At 40.7% G+C, this 17,056-nt stretch overlaps 1 protein-coding gene across 1 annotated transcript in view; it reads right to left on the bottom strand.

Annotated features, from left to right (window-relative positions):
- LOC119725151 (cytadherence high molecular weight protein 2-like) overlaps positions 1–6,746 on the bottom strand; it is a 41,319-nt gene extending 34,573 nt beyond the window's left edge. Inside the window, exons 1-4 of the mRNA XM_038196511.1 lie at positions 6,726–6,746; positions 4,565–4,633; positions 3,900–4,105; positions 2,100–2,326 (exon numbers count right to left, since the gene is read on the bottom strand). Coding sequence (XP_038052439.1) covers positions 2,100–2,326; positions 3,900–4,105; positions 4,565–4,633; positions 6,726–6,746 — 523 coding nt within the window. The remainder of the gene's footprint in view (positions 1–2,099; positions 2,327–3,899; positions 4,106–4,564; positions 4,634–6,725) is intronic.
- Positions 6,747–17,056: the final 10,310 nt, after the last annotated feature.

The following is a 17,056-nucleotide window of genomic DNA, read 5'->3' as shown; positions in this document are numbered from 1 at the left end:
GGGCACTAGGCAAAAAATATTCCATTCCATATGGACCTTGCCTCGTTTTGGACTGACCTTTTAAGATTGACCTTTAAAGCGCCATCTTTGGTTGTGCATTAAAGGCGCTGACACCCAGCGGACGCAGCTTAATTAACGACTGTCTGTATCCCGGGGCGCAGCGGATTAATAGTAACCTTGATTAATCCGTGGACATCTGGGATTAGGATTTCTGTCAGGTCTGTGAAGCACATCGGCAGCTTGACATTGACCCCAAAAAAAGTAGACCGGTACCGGTGATGTAACGGTTGAATTGACGCTGGTGTGACATACAGTCACTCCAGGTATAAGACCGAGTTGTTGTTGTCATATTGATATATTTTTTAAGGAAACACATTTTGTGTTTCGCTTTGTTTCTAAGGATCAGATTGGCGTAGTGGTACTTTCCTCGCCTTCCACCGCTTTGACCCGGGTTCGAATCCCGCCTGGTTGAACATGTCGACTGGGTTTTCAGTCCCTGCCTGATTCCGTTGGTTTTCCCAAGAATATTATCTGGGGTTTTCCTCCCACCTCTAAAACTGTAATTTCTTCTCATTGTCTTCTCTCTACAGGTTTCGTCTGGCTTGCGATCTACAGTGCCTAGGGCGCTTTTGAGAAATCCTTAGTTTCATTACCAGATACCAATAATAAAAATAATGATGATAAGCACCATTAAAACCCTTGAAATCAGTGTTGATCACGATATAACGTGAGCCCAACACCACAAACCAGAACACTATTTTATGTGTCTTTTTTTTCTTTTCTTTTTTGCGGTCTCACTGAAAAAAAAAATCAATAGCAAATCCCTTGCATGTCATAATACATGAATGGCGAATTTCGGAGAAGAAATTAAGGTCACAAATTCGTTTGTTTTTACTGCTCGACCCATGGAGGATGCTGCCTCCATGCTCTACCCAAGGAGGCTTGTCACACCAGTGCCTTCGGGTAGGGCGGTGGTTATTTGCCCGACCGAAAATATAATCGAACTTTGACACCTAACAAGTAGTGCAGCAATTAAACAGAGCGGACACAAATTAAGACCATGGGAATTGATGAAGCCTTGGCCTTATCGTGGCTTTGGCTCTCTTCCGTAAGGGCCGAGCTTCTTATCCACCCCTGGAAACCGCTCGAACATGTGATTCCCCTCGATCTTGCACGAGCTGGCAAAATTCCCAACTCAGTCTCGAACTTGACGTTTCGAACAGGGACAGCCTTTCATCTGGTTGTCAGACCAACGTGGCATGTGGTTTGCATGATAATTTAGCTCTTTGGGTGTGTTCCAAAATGTAGAGCAGACATACTTGTAATCATTCTACTAAAATTAACACAAACACTAAATGACGTAACTGAGGCAAAGATAAACCATCCGAGAGGCTTCGACAAGGCCGCAGTCTCTTTAGAATGTAAGTGCAACAAAATGTATTTTAATTGAATGCAATTATAGACGTTTGAATGGTTGAAAGTACAAAGTGAGCAAAGTGCCCGGATACATTATTGTGAAGTGAATATCTTTAACAGAGAAACAGTTTTAGAGGTCTTAAGCCGACGTTTCGGCCAGTATGCTCGGACAGTCATCAGTCAGTGCAAAGTCACCAACAGAACTATGTAAAAGTAGATGTTCAAAGTGAGTGGGGGAGGGGGAGAGGGTGAGGGTGGTGGAGATGGGGATCTCTTTTCGAAAGGAGTCATGTTAGTCGCCAAAATGTTCATTGGGCATCGAGGCAAAATGAATGAGTTGACTGCAGCATCGATGTAAAAACAGTCGTCAACACCTCTTTAGTTTGATTATTAATATTTTTTTTGGGGGGGGGAGGGGCGTGATCCACATTGGCGCCCCTATAATCCGCCGATGTTGACGGTTAACCTAGATATACATGGTCTACATATCGCAAGAATGAGGGTAAATGGAAGCACTTAAAGTTGATACGTGATTCAAATTACTAACTGTCTGATATGCCAACTTTCAGGATTACTATGTTTGATGACTCCATTGCGTTGAGAGACATGGACACATTATTGGCATTTAGAGCGAAGCGTGGACTTCCTGCCCACGACTCAATCACAATCGCAATAATTTATACCTGATGTCTCATCGCTGGCTGACTGCATGGACCTTCTCTGCCGGTCGAGGGCGCACTCCAGCTCCTCGTTCTTCATGTCCAGCTCGCGCATCTTCCTGCGCATGACCGTTGCCTCTTGCTCCACCAGCATCAGCTGTAGTCGTAGCTCCGCCTCTTTCTCCGTGGATGCCCCGCGACCGTTCTCCGATTTCTTTGATTCGTCTAAGGTTCCGAATCTCATCTTGAACCTGAAAAATGTGACGCCAAACTAGTCTGAAATCCAGTGTGGCAGATTTTTTTTCTATAATGGTTTTGCCCAACGCTGACGTAACACTGTTTCTCACTGTGAGATCGTGAGAAAAAAAAGTGACAAGTTTGCTTTGGTTCGCTCTAGTGTAGTTAATCTCAGATGTTCTCGGACAGCGCTGCGTGTAGTTGTACTTACTTTAGTTTGTGTGTGAAGCACAAAAGCTGATATTAAATGTTATATTTCCCCGAGGAAATCTGTGTCGTAGAGATAACTCTGATTCATTCTCCACGCATGCTCCATGACGTCAACAATTGAAGTTTCATTGTGACGTTGGCACAATGAATATTTCGCTCCGCAATGAAACTAGCGCGAATTCTGAACCGACCTTAAGACAGATGTTCTTCAGCAAGCTTTCGATAGTTAAAACCTAAATGCATATCAGGCAAGCTTCCTGAAGCGTATAACATGGACATGGTCATTCTTATGTACATACCTATGTTGCACTGTAATCGTTTTTGCATTATGTCAGTTCCCTTGCCACAATACAAATGTAATCAACTAGAACTAGGACAAAGGAACAGATGATCTTACAATGCTTCCCTTTTATTCATCGTGATGCCAAACTCTTGGTCGAAGATCAAGTTAAAATTAATTTTGATCCCATAATAATCTCAATCACTCCGATTCAGATCATTGTCAAACAATTTCATGCTCCTAAACTACGATGCCACCAACTGGAGTTCATTCCAACAAGGTCACTTGCATTGCGCCAAAAAGGCCTCCGAGACTTTGATTCGTTCCTTTTGGCTCAGAACCCCCTTGACCCAAATCCTACTCAAATCATTTGAAACTGTTAACACTTGAACCACAAGGTCATTTGAACTAGGCCAAAAAGACCTCTGAGACTTAGATGCGTTCCTTTTGGCCCAGAACCCCCTTGACCCAATTCTACGCAGGTCGTTTGAAACTATTAACACCTGAACCACGAGGCTTGTGATTTTCCTTCCTTCAACGTCATCCAAATTTTACTTCGTGTTGGCCCACATCACTCTGCCCTCTCCTTATCAAATAATTCAACTTCTGCCAAGCATTTACCTCTTAACTTCGTGAGGTAAATTGGCCTCCATCTCCGGAATCACCGGGCTTGTGATTTTCCTTCATGAAACTCCAACCCAATTTTACCCCGTTTGACCCATATCACGTTGCCCTCTCTTATCCCACTTCTGCCACCAATTATACCTCTCAAATACGAATTCCGGCGTTTCCTTCTCCTGAAACTGTGTACCAGAATCACGAGGCTTTTGCTTTTGCTTCCTTAAGCTGCAACACAAGTTTACCCAGTTTGACCCACATCCCTTTGCCCTACATCCCTTTGCCCTCTCTTAATCAAATAATCCCACTTCTGTTGCTATCCAATTCGATGTCCAGCGCTTTCTTCTCCCGAAACTGTGTACCTGAATCCCCAGGTTTATTATCTTTCCTTTCTTAAGCTTCAACCAAATTTTGCCCAGTCAGACCCATATCACTTTGCCCTCTCCTAATCAAACAATCCCACTTCTGCCACTATCTACCTCTCCAATTCGAAGTCCAGCGCTTCCTTCTCCTGTTCCACCAGGGCCAGGTTCTTCCGTATGGCGTTAGCCTCCTCCTCCACCAGTTGCAGCTGGTGCTGGAGGTCACGCTCCCGCTCCATGGACTCCTGCAAGTCGCTGAGCAGCGCCGCCACGTCGACCTCGGAGTCTGAGTCCGAGGACGTCGAGGCACGGAGGACCTCGATCTACGGTGGGAAAGAGTTGTGGATATCATTGTTACATGATAATGGCATGAGGTCATTTGAGAACATCGGCACACTGACCTTTCTCAAACTCTATAAAAACAAGAAACTGAGGCCGTTGACATACACGAATTGAAAATACCAAAACAGAGCCCACTTTGATTGACGTTTGACCCCTTCTTAAAGTTCCTCAAGAACCAAACGAAATCAAAAGTGATTTCTACGTCGGTAGCTATTATCATCAGTGACTAAATCGTTGAAAGAGTCTATTTTGAAAGAAATCGAAGTCCTTTTTGAAAGGGAACACACTCGACCATTTTCAAATTAATTTTTTACAAGTAGGCCTACTGTGCACTTTTTCGTTCCCCCTATAGTACAGTGTTGGAACATCTGAGTACGATATGGAGAGATTATGACCCTTCTGAGATTGTTTGCCAAAAAAATACCTTATTCTTAACAAACCTTCGTCTGGAGTTTCTTAGAAGTTTCTTCATCTCCGGATTTCTTTAATTTGCGCCGAATGACGTCGACCTAACGAAAATACAAAGTAACTTTTGAAATAATGAAACAAAGTATCCTTCGACGTCGGACTTACAAGTGCAACAAAAGAAAACAAAAAGCTTGTACATATATAGTCTGGAAACAATCTTTGAAAGTAAAGTAATTTAGTGCGAAAAGATATTTATTGTCAAAACAAAAAGGTAGAAGAGAGAAACAGAAAAATGCCTCGCAACTTAGGGCCAGGGAAAGCAAAGTAATATATTTTTGGCGAAAAGTGTACATCAGTATATAGGAAACATGAAAGTGATATGCGCAACACGAATGTACGCGTGGAACTTAGATAGCCATTGGTGTGTTTTTCAAAAGGTATTTACTTCGTAGTGTTATTGTAAATTATTCCCAACAGCATTACTTGACAAAATCCATGACTGGGGCTATCACAATGAATTGATTTCGTTTGTTTCTGTTTTGCAATGAAAATTGTCTTGAAGTCATGATGCCAAAGTTGTTAATGTTTTCTCATGTAAAGCAATTTGATCAGTGACATATTCGGAGAAAAGTACATCCAACTGTGATGTATCAGCACATTTGCAAGAACCTAATTCAACCATAGAGCTAGGATTCAACATCAGAGTACAATATGGACAACGACCCTGTCAGAGACCTAAGCCATACGGAACGGGACAAGTCAATTATCACAACTCCCAAAGGAAATGGCAGTAAAATGTCACATGTGGTAAGAAATTATCTGGGGGGAAAAAGGAATATGAGACAGTTTTGTTCAAGAGGAAATTCTGGTTGAAATTAAAGACACCCGTGCGATGAAAGATTTGGATAATTTGAGGGATTTTTTTTTTGTTCAAAGAGACCTTGGGAATAGGAAGTGCAATATTTGATCCAGAAATGAGGAGTGATGATTGGTCCAGTCTGTGTCACGTGACCAAAGGTTGTCAGAGTGCATTTTGCGAGGAAGGAAACGTGTGACCATATGTATTAATGTGCGATTTGATATTAAAGGCCATCTATTAAGTAGAGTAGCTTGCAAGGCGAGTCTTGGAATTGGTACCAAAAGGAAACAGATTGAGAATCCCAGTGCATAGTGCATAGCAAGACCAGCACGAGTATTCTGGGTGCTAGACCAAACAAAGATTAAAAGGGCGCCCTCACAAGAACTATGAGGAGTAGGCCATTTCTCAAACCTCGGCTTTTATCTGCGGCCTGCCTGCAGGTACGTCTGCGATTCGTCTTTTTCACACGATGTCGTAGCCTGGTTCTCAGACCTGACAATTATTCCCGACGCTCACGTCTAAATTGTAGGCCTACAGTCAGAATCTTTTGGTCTGGGAACCAGACTAGGTGGATCGTGGCAAGCTTAATCATAGCATTGAGACGCAACGAATTTGAAACAGCTTCCACAAATGGTGTTGGGCCAGAGACGAGGCCGAGGTTTCACAAATGGCTCCAATAAGACTGACAACGTGCGTGCACAAAGAAAGTGCAAGAGAATAAGACTTCTGGTTGTTTTTAATTGTGGCGTAGTTGCTGCCATGAAGCTTCGTTCTAGAAAGGCAGTTTCCGCTTGACCATATAAGTTGCAAGAAAGATGTAGTCTGGTAACGATGATGTCAACACAGGAACGATCATCTTGGCAAGATGTCCATGTGTCAAAAGAACAAGACTAAAAGGCTGTATACCGTGTGACAGCTTAGGGGGCAACTATTAGCCCTTTTGGAGACAAGGTGGACACAATGTGAGGGCGCTGTTTGGAGGGTGTAAACTCTTTGCATTTACAGAGATTAAGCCACTCCAATTGCTACCATCCTATGGTGCCAAAGCTATCTCAAAAGGGCAATGAAGAAAGTTTGGGTGTTATAATCTAGTCGAAAGGAAGTCGAACAACTTAGCGTTCGTGCCGCTTGAGTGCATGCTAACACTTTTACCGAGAATCGACACACAGATTTGTTCGACAATTTTTTTTTCTAAGTCGAACACCCGAACCCTCTTCACACATGCAGAAAAAAAAATTGATTTCGCCACATAAACTACAAAGAAAAGACGACTTTGTCACAGCTACAAACGAAATACACCAAAAAATCAATGAAAGTAATGGGTTAGTACTTACTTCGCTCCTATGAAGCTGCATGCATGCAAACGGGGGGAAATAATTATATCAAAGTAAATTAAGCTTTTTATATCACACTGGCTACGAATTGATAAAAACCGTAAATCTATACTCCAGGCCCAATGCCTTTCATATGGAAATCAACATCAATCAGAATCTTGCAATCGCACAAAAGGTATGCGCAAATGATATTAATATTCCAACTGATAACAATCTGCTCTGGATGTGCCTGAAGGTTAGAAATTTAATTAACTTTTGGTTCTACGTGGTCATTATCAGCAGCTGGTGAATTGGGAACTCCCAGAGTCTTATCGCAAATTTCTCAAAGGTAACGCCGACTGCATTACATGCATGTCAAAAGAAATTATCAATGATGCTGGAGTTTAATGTGCAGATTAGGGTATTTAATGCCATTACTGTTGGAGATCAAAGTAATTACTGGATGCTTATTTGTCAAAAAATGCACCTGGGTTGTGTGCACATTTATGTTTTCGAAAGAACATTTGCATATTTTGTGGCTATTGTTCTTGTGTCAGTGGAACATAGTCGATTGTTGCAACTTTCAGCAGTGTTGTATTCGAGTCTCTGCAAGTCCATCACAAGTCCTTCAGTCTCAAGTCAAGTCACTAGCTATTCAATTGAACCGTAACAAAACCATTTCTTTGTCACTGTTCATCCAGTTACTTGTGACTGGCTTTATGAAAGGACTTGTGAAAGGACTTATGATTGTAGCATTTTTGTTTCAAACTTCTTGAATATCGCTTTTGGACTAATGCGATCCGTACATTTTGTGTGTTCTTATTTCAAAATGTGCGTCTTTTATATATGATTCTGTTTGCATTTTTGGTTTCTTTGCGGACTTGTTAGTCCTTTTTTTAAGTTATAGGTTGATATGTTTGATGGGATGGGTGGGTGGGTTTCTGTACAAATATAAAGCAGTGATAAGCCATTGTTACTTGTTCTGATTCACTGGGATATCTAGGCCAACCATTTTAATCCATTCTACGGGGAATGCCATCACTGGCTTCATCTCCTTTTGTGTCTCTAGTGGCGCCCCAGCCCAATGACATGTTTCCGGACTAACACCTTGAGTCATGTATAGAAGAATGGAGGCGGGAGCCCTGTCTAAAGTAACAAAGTCATCGATTAATGTTCTGTCTCTATCTCTGGAACATGACGACGACTGTTTCACGTACCAGATCTTTGAAAATGTACGTATCGATTAAGGCAACGAAGACATCGATTTACCCTATCTCCCTAGGGGGTGTACAAAATCGTATTAAAATTGGAGGATTCAGGACTGTTAGGGCTATGGTTTCCTCTTATTTTCTGGTGCATGAAGACGACTGCTTCATTATCAGAGCAGTTGAAAGTTTCATTCAGTTTGAAATTACAAAAAGAAAATCGCTCGTGTGTTTCTCAACAGATGGGAACGGTTTTATATGGTGTTTTAACAACACCAAACACTAAAACACCATCCTTTGTTCTTGGCGTCAGTTGTGAGTATGAACAAAGGAACTCGAATGTCTCCATTCCAAGCAGTTTCCACAAGAAGTAGGAAGTTGTGTTTACGGGCACGATGCAAAATACAATGATACTTAGTATTAGGAAACTAAACTTAAATCGGAGCAAAAAGAGGGCTGATTTTGTCGACGTCCATACGCGCAATTTAATTGTGTGATTAATCAAATTGCCTAATTCGTTGGAGGTCCTAACAAGTAACATGTCTGCTCACACAGGATCGAATATCTCACATTTGAAGTTCTAGACTATCGTTGCATACAGCGATAAGTGCTCCAGGGATGGGCTGGTACAAGTAATGGCAGTAATTCTAACCGATAATGTAATCAGGCACCGCCGCCAATGTAATAGACACAACGATAATTCAATCATGTTACACGTAATGCAATGAAAGAATATATGCTAGTGCTGAGTCAATTCGAATAATTCAATATTCGAATATTCATTCAAACAAACTATTGAAAAACTCGATGGTACCGGAAGCAGGATTATAGCTTAACAAAGAAATATCCATATGTTTTTGAAAAAAAAAACAGTACAAATTTTAATATTTATATTTACCTTTAGGGCTTTTGTAGAATTGTTTATCTTGATTATTTTCATATCTACCCTTTTGTGCAAAAATCGTGCGTTTACTTTATTTACTAATTAGATTGTAAACACCTTGGCACTTCTTCTCACGTCTAATCTTTTACGATAGTCTCATCTTTAAAGATGGCGGACGCTACTTGTCAAAATAAAATGACATCCTGCCTTTATCATAGAACATTAGCAAAGCAACTTGTAACAGCTGTTGAAATTATCTTCAAAGATAAAATTAACTTCCATCACCGGTTCTGATTTGAATCACATCCGAGGCCAGATATTTTATTTCTATTCTCGTTGACAAAAAAATAAGGCATATCCTAACTAAATATAGCCGGTACCGTGTTACAAATATTTTGAAAGCATGTTTAATGTTGACAGAAACTTGTTTGGTGGGTAAATTTAAATTTAACATGCAACAGCCGTTGTGCACCATTTCCTGCTGATGGATGCCATCAGATGGACAGACTCAAGAGACAGTGCAGTAACCTCATTCCCAGGAGCGCCCAACATCGACGTGTCAATCAAAATTGCAGCATACGGTGTTTCTTTCGACATGTTGCGACCCCTGGATTCATATTAAATTCTTTTGGGATTTGAGCACTTTTGGCAACTTTCATCATGCTTAGACCTATATCAGTTTTTAAATGATTCAATATTTCGGGTGTGTGCAACTCAAGACATTCAAGAATATTGCTGTAACGTAACTTCACACATGCATGTATTGATATCATATGAATCTTATTATACTGTATAATAATTATATACAGTGTGTATTTCGAAATGTTGTGAATCATGGATACATATTTAACTCTGGCAACTCTAATTATTTCATCAGTCTTTCGATGATTCACTTTTTTCCCGAGAGTGTGCAATTTCAGACATACAAGAATATCGCTATAAATAATGTTAATTGCCGGTTATCCGCTGTTGGCATGGAGGATATAAAATAACATAATTTCACACGTGCATGCATTGATATCATGTTCTTATACTGTCGTGAATACGGTGTCTATTTTCGACATGTTGCGAAACCTGGATACATATTAAAGTCATGTTTAACTCTGGCAACTCTTAGTATTTTTATCAGTTTATCGATGATTCAATTTTCCCGAGGGTGTGCAATTGAAGCCATTGATGAATATCGCTATATTACATTGCTTCACACATGCATGTATCGATATCAGTTTATCTATACAATACTGTAACAAAGAGTATACCGTGATGATTACTACATGTATAAGGTGTCTCTTTCGTCATGCTGCGAACCCTAGATTCACATCAAACTCTACTGAGCACATTTTAAAACTCTAGTAATATCGGGTTTACGATGATTCAATTTCCAGGGGTGTGCAATAGAATATGGCCATATTACATTACTTCACATATGCACGCATCATTATCAGTTAATATCATATACATTCTTGACATCACCAGTAGATTGGGATTCGCACAATCCAACAATCCAAGTATAAGTTACAATTTCTTCAGTCACATTTAGGCTCATTTTTACATAAATTTTCACTTTACATGAATCTTTATTTTACGTAAAGGTTTCACGTAAATGATTTTTGAATTAATAATTATTATTGAAAAAAAATAATTCACGATTCAAAAACGGCTTTCTGACAGATAGTGGCCAAAGGGTGAGGTTTTCTCATATTGTTCCCATTTACTCAATGGTGAGAGAATTAGGATAAGTGTCTCACACTTTGACTTCCACTCCCAAAAACCGTAAACCACAATACATGTACGCCAAACCAGGCACAACACATGCATGATACATTAGAAGCAAACCAACATACATCTACATCAACAGTATGACTATTATAAACATTGGTTGGAAGTTTTAAAATGTTAATATCATCATTGCTATCTCTAATGTATTGAGAAATGTCAAAAACCCGACGAAATCGAAAGGAATCCCCCTCGCAAAAATTGTCGCCGAAAAGCTCCTGAGGGATACTTTAAAATTAATATTGCGGTTACATGCAGACGGCGGTAAACTGGCGCCTATACAGGGCACTGCCTCCACCTGTCCACTTACGTGCTATCATTTATCGCCATCCAACAGTTACATAGGAAGGAAGGATTACCCCAGGCAAGTGTGTGTGGTTTGGAACTGCCAAGTGCAAAAAGGGGACAGATGTGGTTTTTCCTTCAGTCGAATTCTTTTGGAGTTTACATAAAGGGGGATAGTCAAAGGAAGAGGAGAGGGGCAGAAGGTGCAATCCTTTAACAATTCGTGATGAACTTAGATTTAGATTATTGTTGCTTTCCCCATGCCCGTACAGTGATCGTTGATTGTGGTTGCGCCTGTTCTTCGTCACTGGATCCGGGACTGTTTCTTACATCATCTTTACTCAACAACTGTGATCAGAGGGAGTAAGGGTATATGGGTGTCGAGGTACCGCTTGCGATTCAATTTACAAGGGGCGCACTGTAACAGCTGTCCAGCAAGGGCCAATGAATCAGAACTTCCGGTTTTTCAGATGAGGTATCAACATTTGGTGAACTCTCGTTTAATACAGACTCAGCCGAACCTACTACCTAGCCAAAATGTTTGTTATATCAGAATGTTGTACTAAGAGGAACGTCGGTCCCATTCATTGTGCACATAAACACAGTTGGGACCAACGCTTTCTGTTTGTTATAACCAGAATTTGTATTAACAGTGTTTGTATTAACGAGAGTCGATGTATAACTTCGATTTGTACTGTTTTTTATTAATAGAATGCAACTGAACCAAAGTTGGTGTCGGTATATCTCCACCAACAATTTCTATAGGACTCCATCAATGCCATCATAAGGTCCGGACCCTGAAAGGCAAAATACTTGAAAGTCAATAATTCGATACAAATTATATAATGCTTAAATAAGCACCATCTACTTCTACTTGAGAGAGTTGGGGATACGGACAGCAGAATTATATGTCTTCGGCGGCCCAAAACAACTAATCAGTTAATAACACAGACTTTACATTGATCTCACTGTTTTCGACATTACAGACGCTAAGCCTTAAAGCTCCAAGAACCTCAATATCGGATACGTCGCTCACATTCCCCTAATCAGATAAAGGGAATCAAAAAACAATGTCTTGAAATAATTATTACAGTCATAAGTTCAGCAGGCCACGCAGCGGACGTTGCAAATTAAACCAGAGGGGGCTGTAAATCTTTAAGGCGATCATTTTGATTCGGTGTGTCGTTTAACTGTCAGTCTCCGAAAGGAAAGAAACACTCTAGGGGTGTACCTCCCTAACCCCAGTTTTTAGCTTCGATTTCCTGAGTGCAGCTGGAGGGGGGAGGGGGAGACATCCTGCCCCCTGTCAGTGCTTCATGGAGTACTCCTCCATCCACCTCGCGCCTTGGACGTGTGGATGGCTGACCTGCTTGTTAATGAGGCCTCGTCGTGTGAGAGAAGTCGGGTGAATGTCCTGGCGCACCTCGAGTTTCCCGATAGGTAGAGAGATAGAACGGGAGCGGGGGCGTCCGACCTAACAGCTAGCACATCACCTGACGAACACTGTGTTGTTTGAGCGTTAACACAGTATGCAAGCTGGTACTATTTTCAAGCAAACTCGCACTCAATAATGGATAAAGATACGTTCCACGTTGCTCATTGTGCCGAAATCCGAAAACATGTTCTAGTTGGGGAACGACAATTTGGAGCTTGAATAATGCAAGGTTAAATTTTCTGACAAAAGATTACTTATATATAGCACTTTTGTTTTACCGACCAATGTACATCTATAGTCAAACCGTGTTCATGTTGGTTTGCTTCAAATGAATGGTGCAATTGTTGTGGAGTACCTCCCTGTTTGGCGTACATGCGCTCAATGTACATGTATTGTGGTTTGCGGTTTCTGGGAATGGAAGTCAAAGTGTGCGACACTTATCCAGTAGTAATTGCGTCTCTCACCCCTTGAGCAAAGGGCAAAACCACACTGAAATATTTTAATAGTATGCATTTTAGTGTGTATTATAAAGATGACAACAATTTGGTATGAGCATACCAAGTGTTTTTAATAAATCCACCTTCGATAAAAGGGGTTATTGTTGCCAAAAGTGGAAAGTGCGCCTCCAAACCACCGCAAGAGGCCTGTGCCTCCCATCCTTGTGCCCCTCATAATTTGGTTTACATGTATGTTTAAAAACCCACCGAGTTCTCCGATTCAGAAAAAGAACACCCCTCATCCCACCCGTACTCCTGTCCATCCCCCCCCCCCCCCCCGCTAACTGGAGCCCTGCAAAACCATTTACTTCCATAAACACGACAATATTACAGGTATTACAAGTGCATTTTAATGCATGTTTTTAAATGATACGGTTTAACAAGTTCTGAAAGACCACAAACAGGAAATGGTTAGACTTTTAACAAAAAAACCCGATGTGGTTGAATTGTCACAATCATTGCAAAAAAGACACTCACCTTCTATCAGGACGGAAATAGTTTACAACTCGACCGTGATTCCCTTATATTTTTCATAAAACGTAAACAAGAGCCCCCACTGATATTCCGGAAAGGAAAGTCCGTATATATGTTTATCTCATGGAGAGATATAACACGACACGAAAAAAATATTGTCCCCAAAAAAGTTTTTTTCTAAGCTACATGCGTACACAAGCAGCATATCTTGTAAATGTATCGATTACCTGGGGATAGATGTTCAATAACCTGACAGGAATTCAACTGAGACTAAACATCGTATAGTTTTCCAAAAAACTATTGGCATGATTAATTTTTGAACTGGTACCAGTGACGTGTACTCTTTCATACACAGGATCACTATACCGTGACTTCGTGGAACACGATCAAGATGGGACCTATAGAAGAAACCTCAAGCCTGCCTGACACACTGGTAACCAAATATTATTCATTGAGAGTATTACACCAAAGCATTGATCAAAAGTTACAATATCCACATAACAGCCGTTGTGCTGACATGAGCTCATCGGAAAGACAAGAATTAGAATCAGGTGAGATTGATAGTTTTGTTCTGGCCTGATGCCGCTTGGGTAGCAGGGCCTGTTGCCCCGCCCCCCTCGGGACAAGACACCAACTCTCATAGGAAACTGACGGGTATATAAGTCATCGTCCGGCAGACACAATATCGTGGTCCGAATTTTAAGGATAAGATATATACAAACAAAAAGAAACAATAGACGCCTTATACAAATAAGAGGAAAAACCATGAGTAATTGTACATCGAAGCTCAAAGACTTCTCCCATGACACAATGAACAAACCAAATGTATACGCTAGATATAGCGCAAGTGTAATGCTTATTAAGATTGGACGCTATCTTCTTTTGATCATTGTCTTTTGGTCTCAAAATACAATCAAATTTACCAATTCACTTGAATTAATGCAAACAAAAACTTTTTTTTTTGAGCAAAATAATTGAGAGAAGCAAGATTCGCACCTGCCACCTCTGGAAAAAAACACACCAAAGCGCTCTACCTATTACAGAGTACAAGTCCTTCTGGTAATCAGAACTATAATAAGATATTTCAGCGGTTGCAGATACGATTCCTAAAGATTTGCTTCTTTCCAAAATTATACCGAAATAATTGATTACAATTAGTGAGGTTTAAGTGATTGATCAACACAAATAGCCACAGAAACGGGGCGTCGCCAGGATTTTTTTCTAGGTAGGCCTGTTGTATGCAGCTGCATTTTCAGGCCTCTTTCAGCTGGGGACAGTTGCCCACCCCACCCCATTGACACCCCTGACGACACCCATGTTGTTAAATGTGCACTTAATTAACAGAAATATGACTTCGCACCTCGTGCGACCTCCTTGCCCCTCCACCCTCCCTCGCGACGCCCATGAAAGGAGAGTAAAATCCACAAATAATAAGTTATCACTTGCTTTTGATTCACGCATGGGTCACACCTATCCAAATCCCCCTATGTTAATGACTTCACGATCTAACGAGTGATCCAATTAGGTCATTAAGTCTGCGAAACAACTTTTGTAGGTTCGTTGAACCTCGTCGAGCCGTATCCTCCCTCGAGCATTGCGACCTTTTGATACCTGACTCTGTTTTGAATATCAATTGATTTAATTGGTTTATACCGGCGGCTAATCCAATTGTTTTGAAGGGACAACCTTGGGGCTGTTATGAATCCTCGCGCGGCGACGCTTGGTCACTTCGGCCTTTTGTTTTTGCAGTCCCCTGTGTTTTTTAGTGCATTAAATTGTACGACTGGGCGTGAGTTTACAAAATTAAGTTAAGACCATAACTAAACACTGCATAAATGTCAAACGGAGATGCTCTCCTAAAGGGGTACGAATATAGCCAGTAAAAAAATGCCGTGGATACTGATTCCAAAAAGAATTTAAAAAGTAACGATGCACACTTTGATTACGACCGCAAAACGTCCTCGTTCAACAACCTTCACACATGTGAAAAAAATACCAGTTTATTGATGCCACTGAGGGACGATAATGCCATGATAAGAAAAACATCATCAACCTAAAAAAAAATTGTCTTGGATTACACTAGAAAACCAACGTTGGCTTACTCATTATAGAGAAGTTTACCTAACGTCCCTTGATTAACCCTAACTCCCTAAGCAACAGTGCATCCTCCGAAATCCTTTTGGAGGATTAGGGAAGGTTAGGGTTAATAAAGTTGTGTCTACAAACAGGCTACGATATAAACTGATGTCATACTATGATCCATGGATGCAGCTACCTCTGATATACCATTAACGAGGACCATATTTCACCTGGAGTTGCGCACCGGTTGAGTCACCGGCCCCGTCACGGTCTTATACCTTGGCCACGATCCCAGAAGAGTCTCTGGGCCCCGGTAAGGTAAAAGGGCTCGTGGTACAACTTGACCTAGGTCAACCAGAAGGTCAGAGGTCTCCCCTGAGAGGAACCTTTATTCAACACTTCTTGTACCTTGCGACCATTGTGCCGGACTTGGAATCCCCAGAGTCAAGCGTTACCTACTTTCCTTTAATCGGCCGACATGAGAATAAACAGGAGTCTGCGGCGATTTGGGTGACCAAATGACCAGACCTAAAGGCGACCAGGTACATACAAAGGTCACCAAAATTACAAATAAATTGGCATATAACGAGACAAACAATGTGGCCTGTTAGTCAGTTAAAAGCAAGAAATAATTTTTATGATTTTTTTTTCAATATCTAAAAAGTAAAATGTAACAATCGTTTTAAATATCTTTACATTCTGCACATTATTAAGATTTTAATGAGCGCTTTGTATAAATTACAAAATACTGTATACTACCTCAAAAAAAGACAGTGCCATCACATGAATTGCGAATTTTGACCACAAGCAGAAATGATTTTGTCTAGGTAAAATATTGGAATTTCTGGCTACTTTGCGCATTCGTCAATCGTCGAGGATAACTCAAAACTTTCGTAATACCGATGGCATCTCATTAAAAATTGAACGTCTGACGGGACAACATTTCTTACGACTGCTCAATGTGTCGCTAAACAGATTTATTTAGAGCGAAAACATGTTTTAGATTTGTACAGATACAAATCAATACACAACACTGGGGCATATCCAGCTGTGAAAGCAACCGTACAAAATGTACTGACAGTTTTTACATTGGTGCCGGGGAAAAAAGTAGGGTAACACCCAGAGAGGAACGAAGAACGAGGTATACAGTTCCTAGTGGGTCTTCAGATCTGCACAGATCAAAATACATGTACAACAAGTCGATGTAAAATTGTAAATTCATTTGAAAATGTTTACAACTTCAGATTAGCTGGAAATATTACTAGTCCACAACATCCCTGCCGGTAAATCAGACTTAACTTTGACATTATAGGAGACATGAAAAAAATACTGAACGAAAACTAGTTCCGTTCAATGTTAGACAAATTTCACGAAATTCATTAAATTAATACATACAATAGTGCATGAACCTAACCATGGAACTTTTTCTTGCTCTATGACTTAACTAAGAGATGAAAGCTCATAGCTAAGACAAAATGTTCACATCTTTTCAAAAGAAAATGTGGAGGAAGGGTTTGCCCTCCCTTTAATCTCAAGGGCTTGGCGACGTTCACACTGCATCAGGCGAATTCCTGATCACGCCATAATGACTTCGCACAACGTGATCTGCCTATAAACCTCCACTTTATCAGTGAAACTTGGCATCAGATGCCGCAGGGCTTTACTGCCTGAAACACAGCCCAAGATTACAGGAGACTGCATTGAGCCAGTCGTCTAAA

Source organism: Patiria miniata, unplaced genomic scaffold (assembly GCF_015706575.1).
Source record: "Patiria miniata isolate m_02_andy unplaced genomic scaffold, ASM1570657v1 HiC_scaffold_18, whole genome shotgun sequence".
Lineage (NCBI taxonomy): Eukaryota > Metazoa > Echinodermata > Asteroidea > Valvatida > Asterinidae > Patiria > Patiria miniata.
This window is presented reverse-complemented; position numbering and strand designations above follow the sequence as displayed.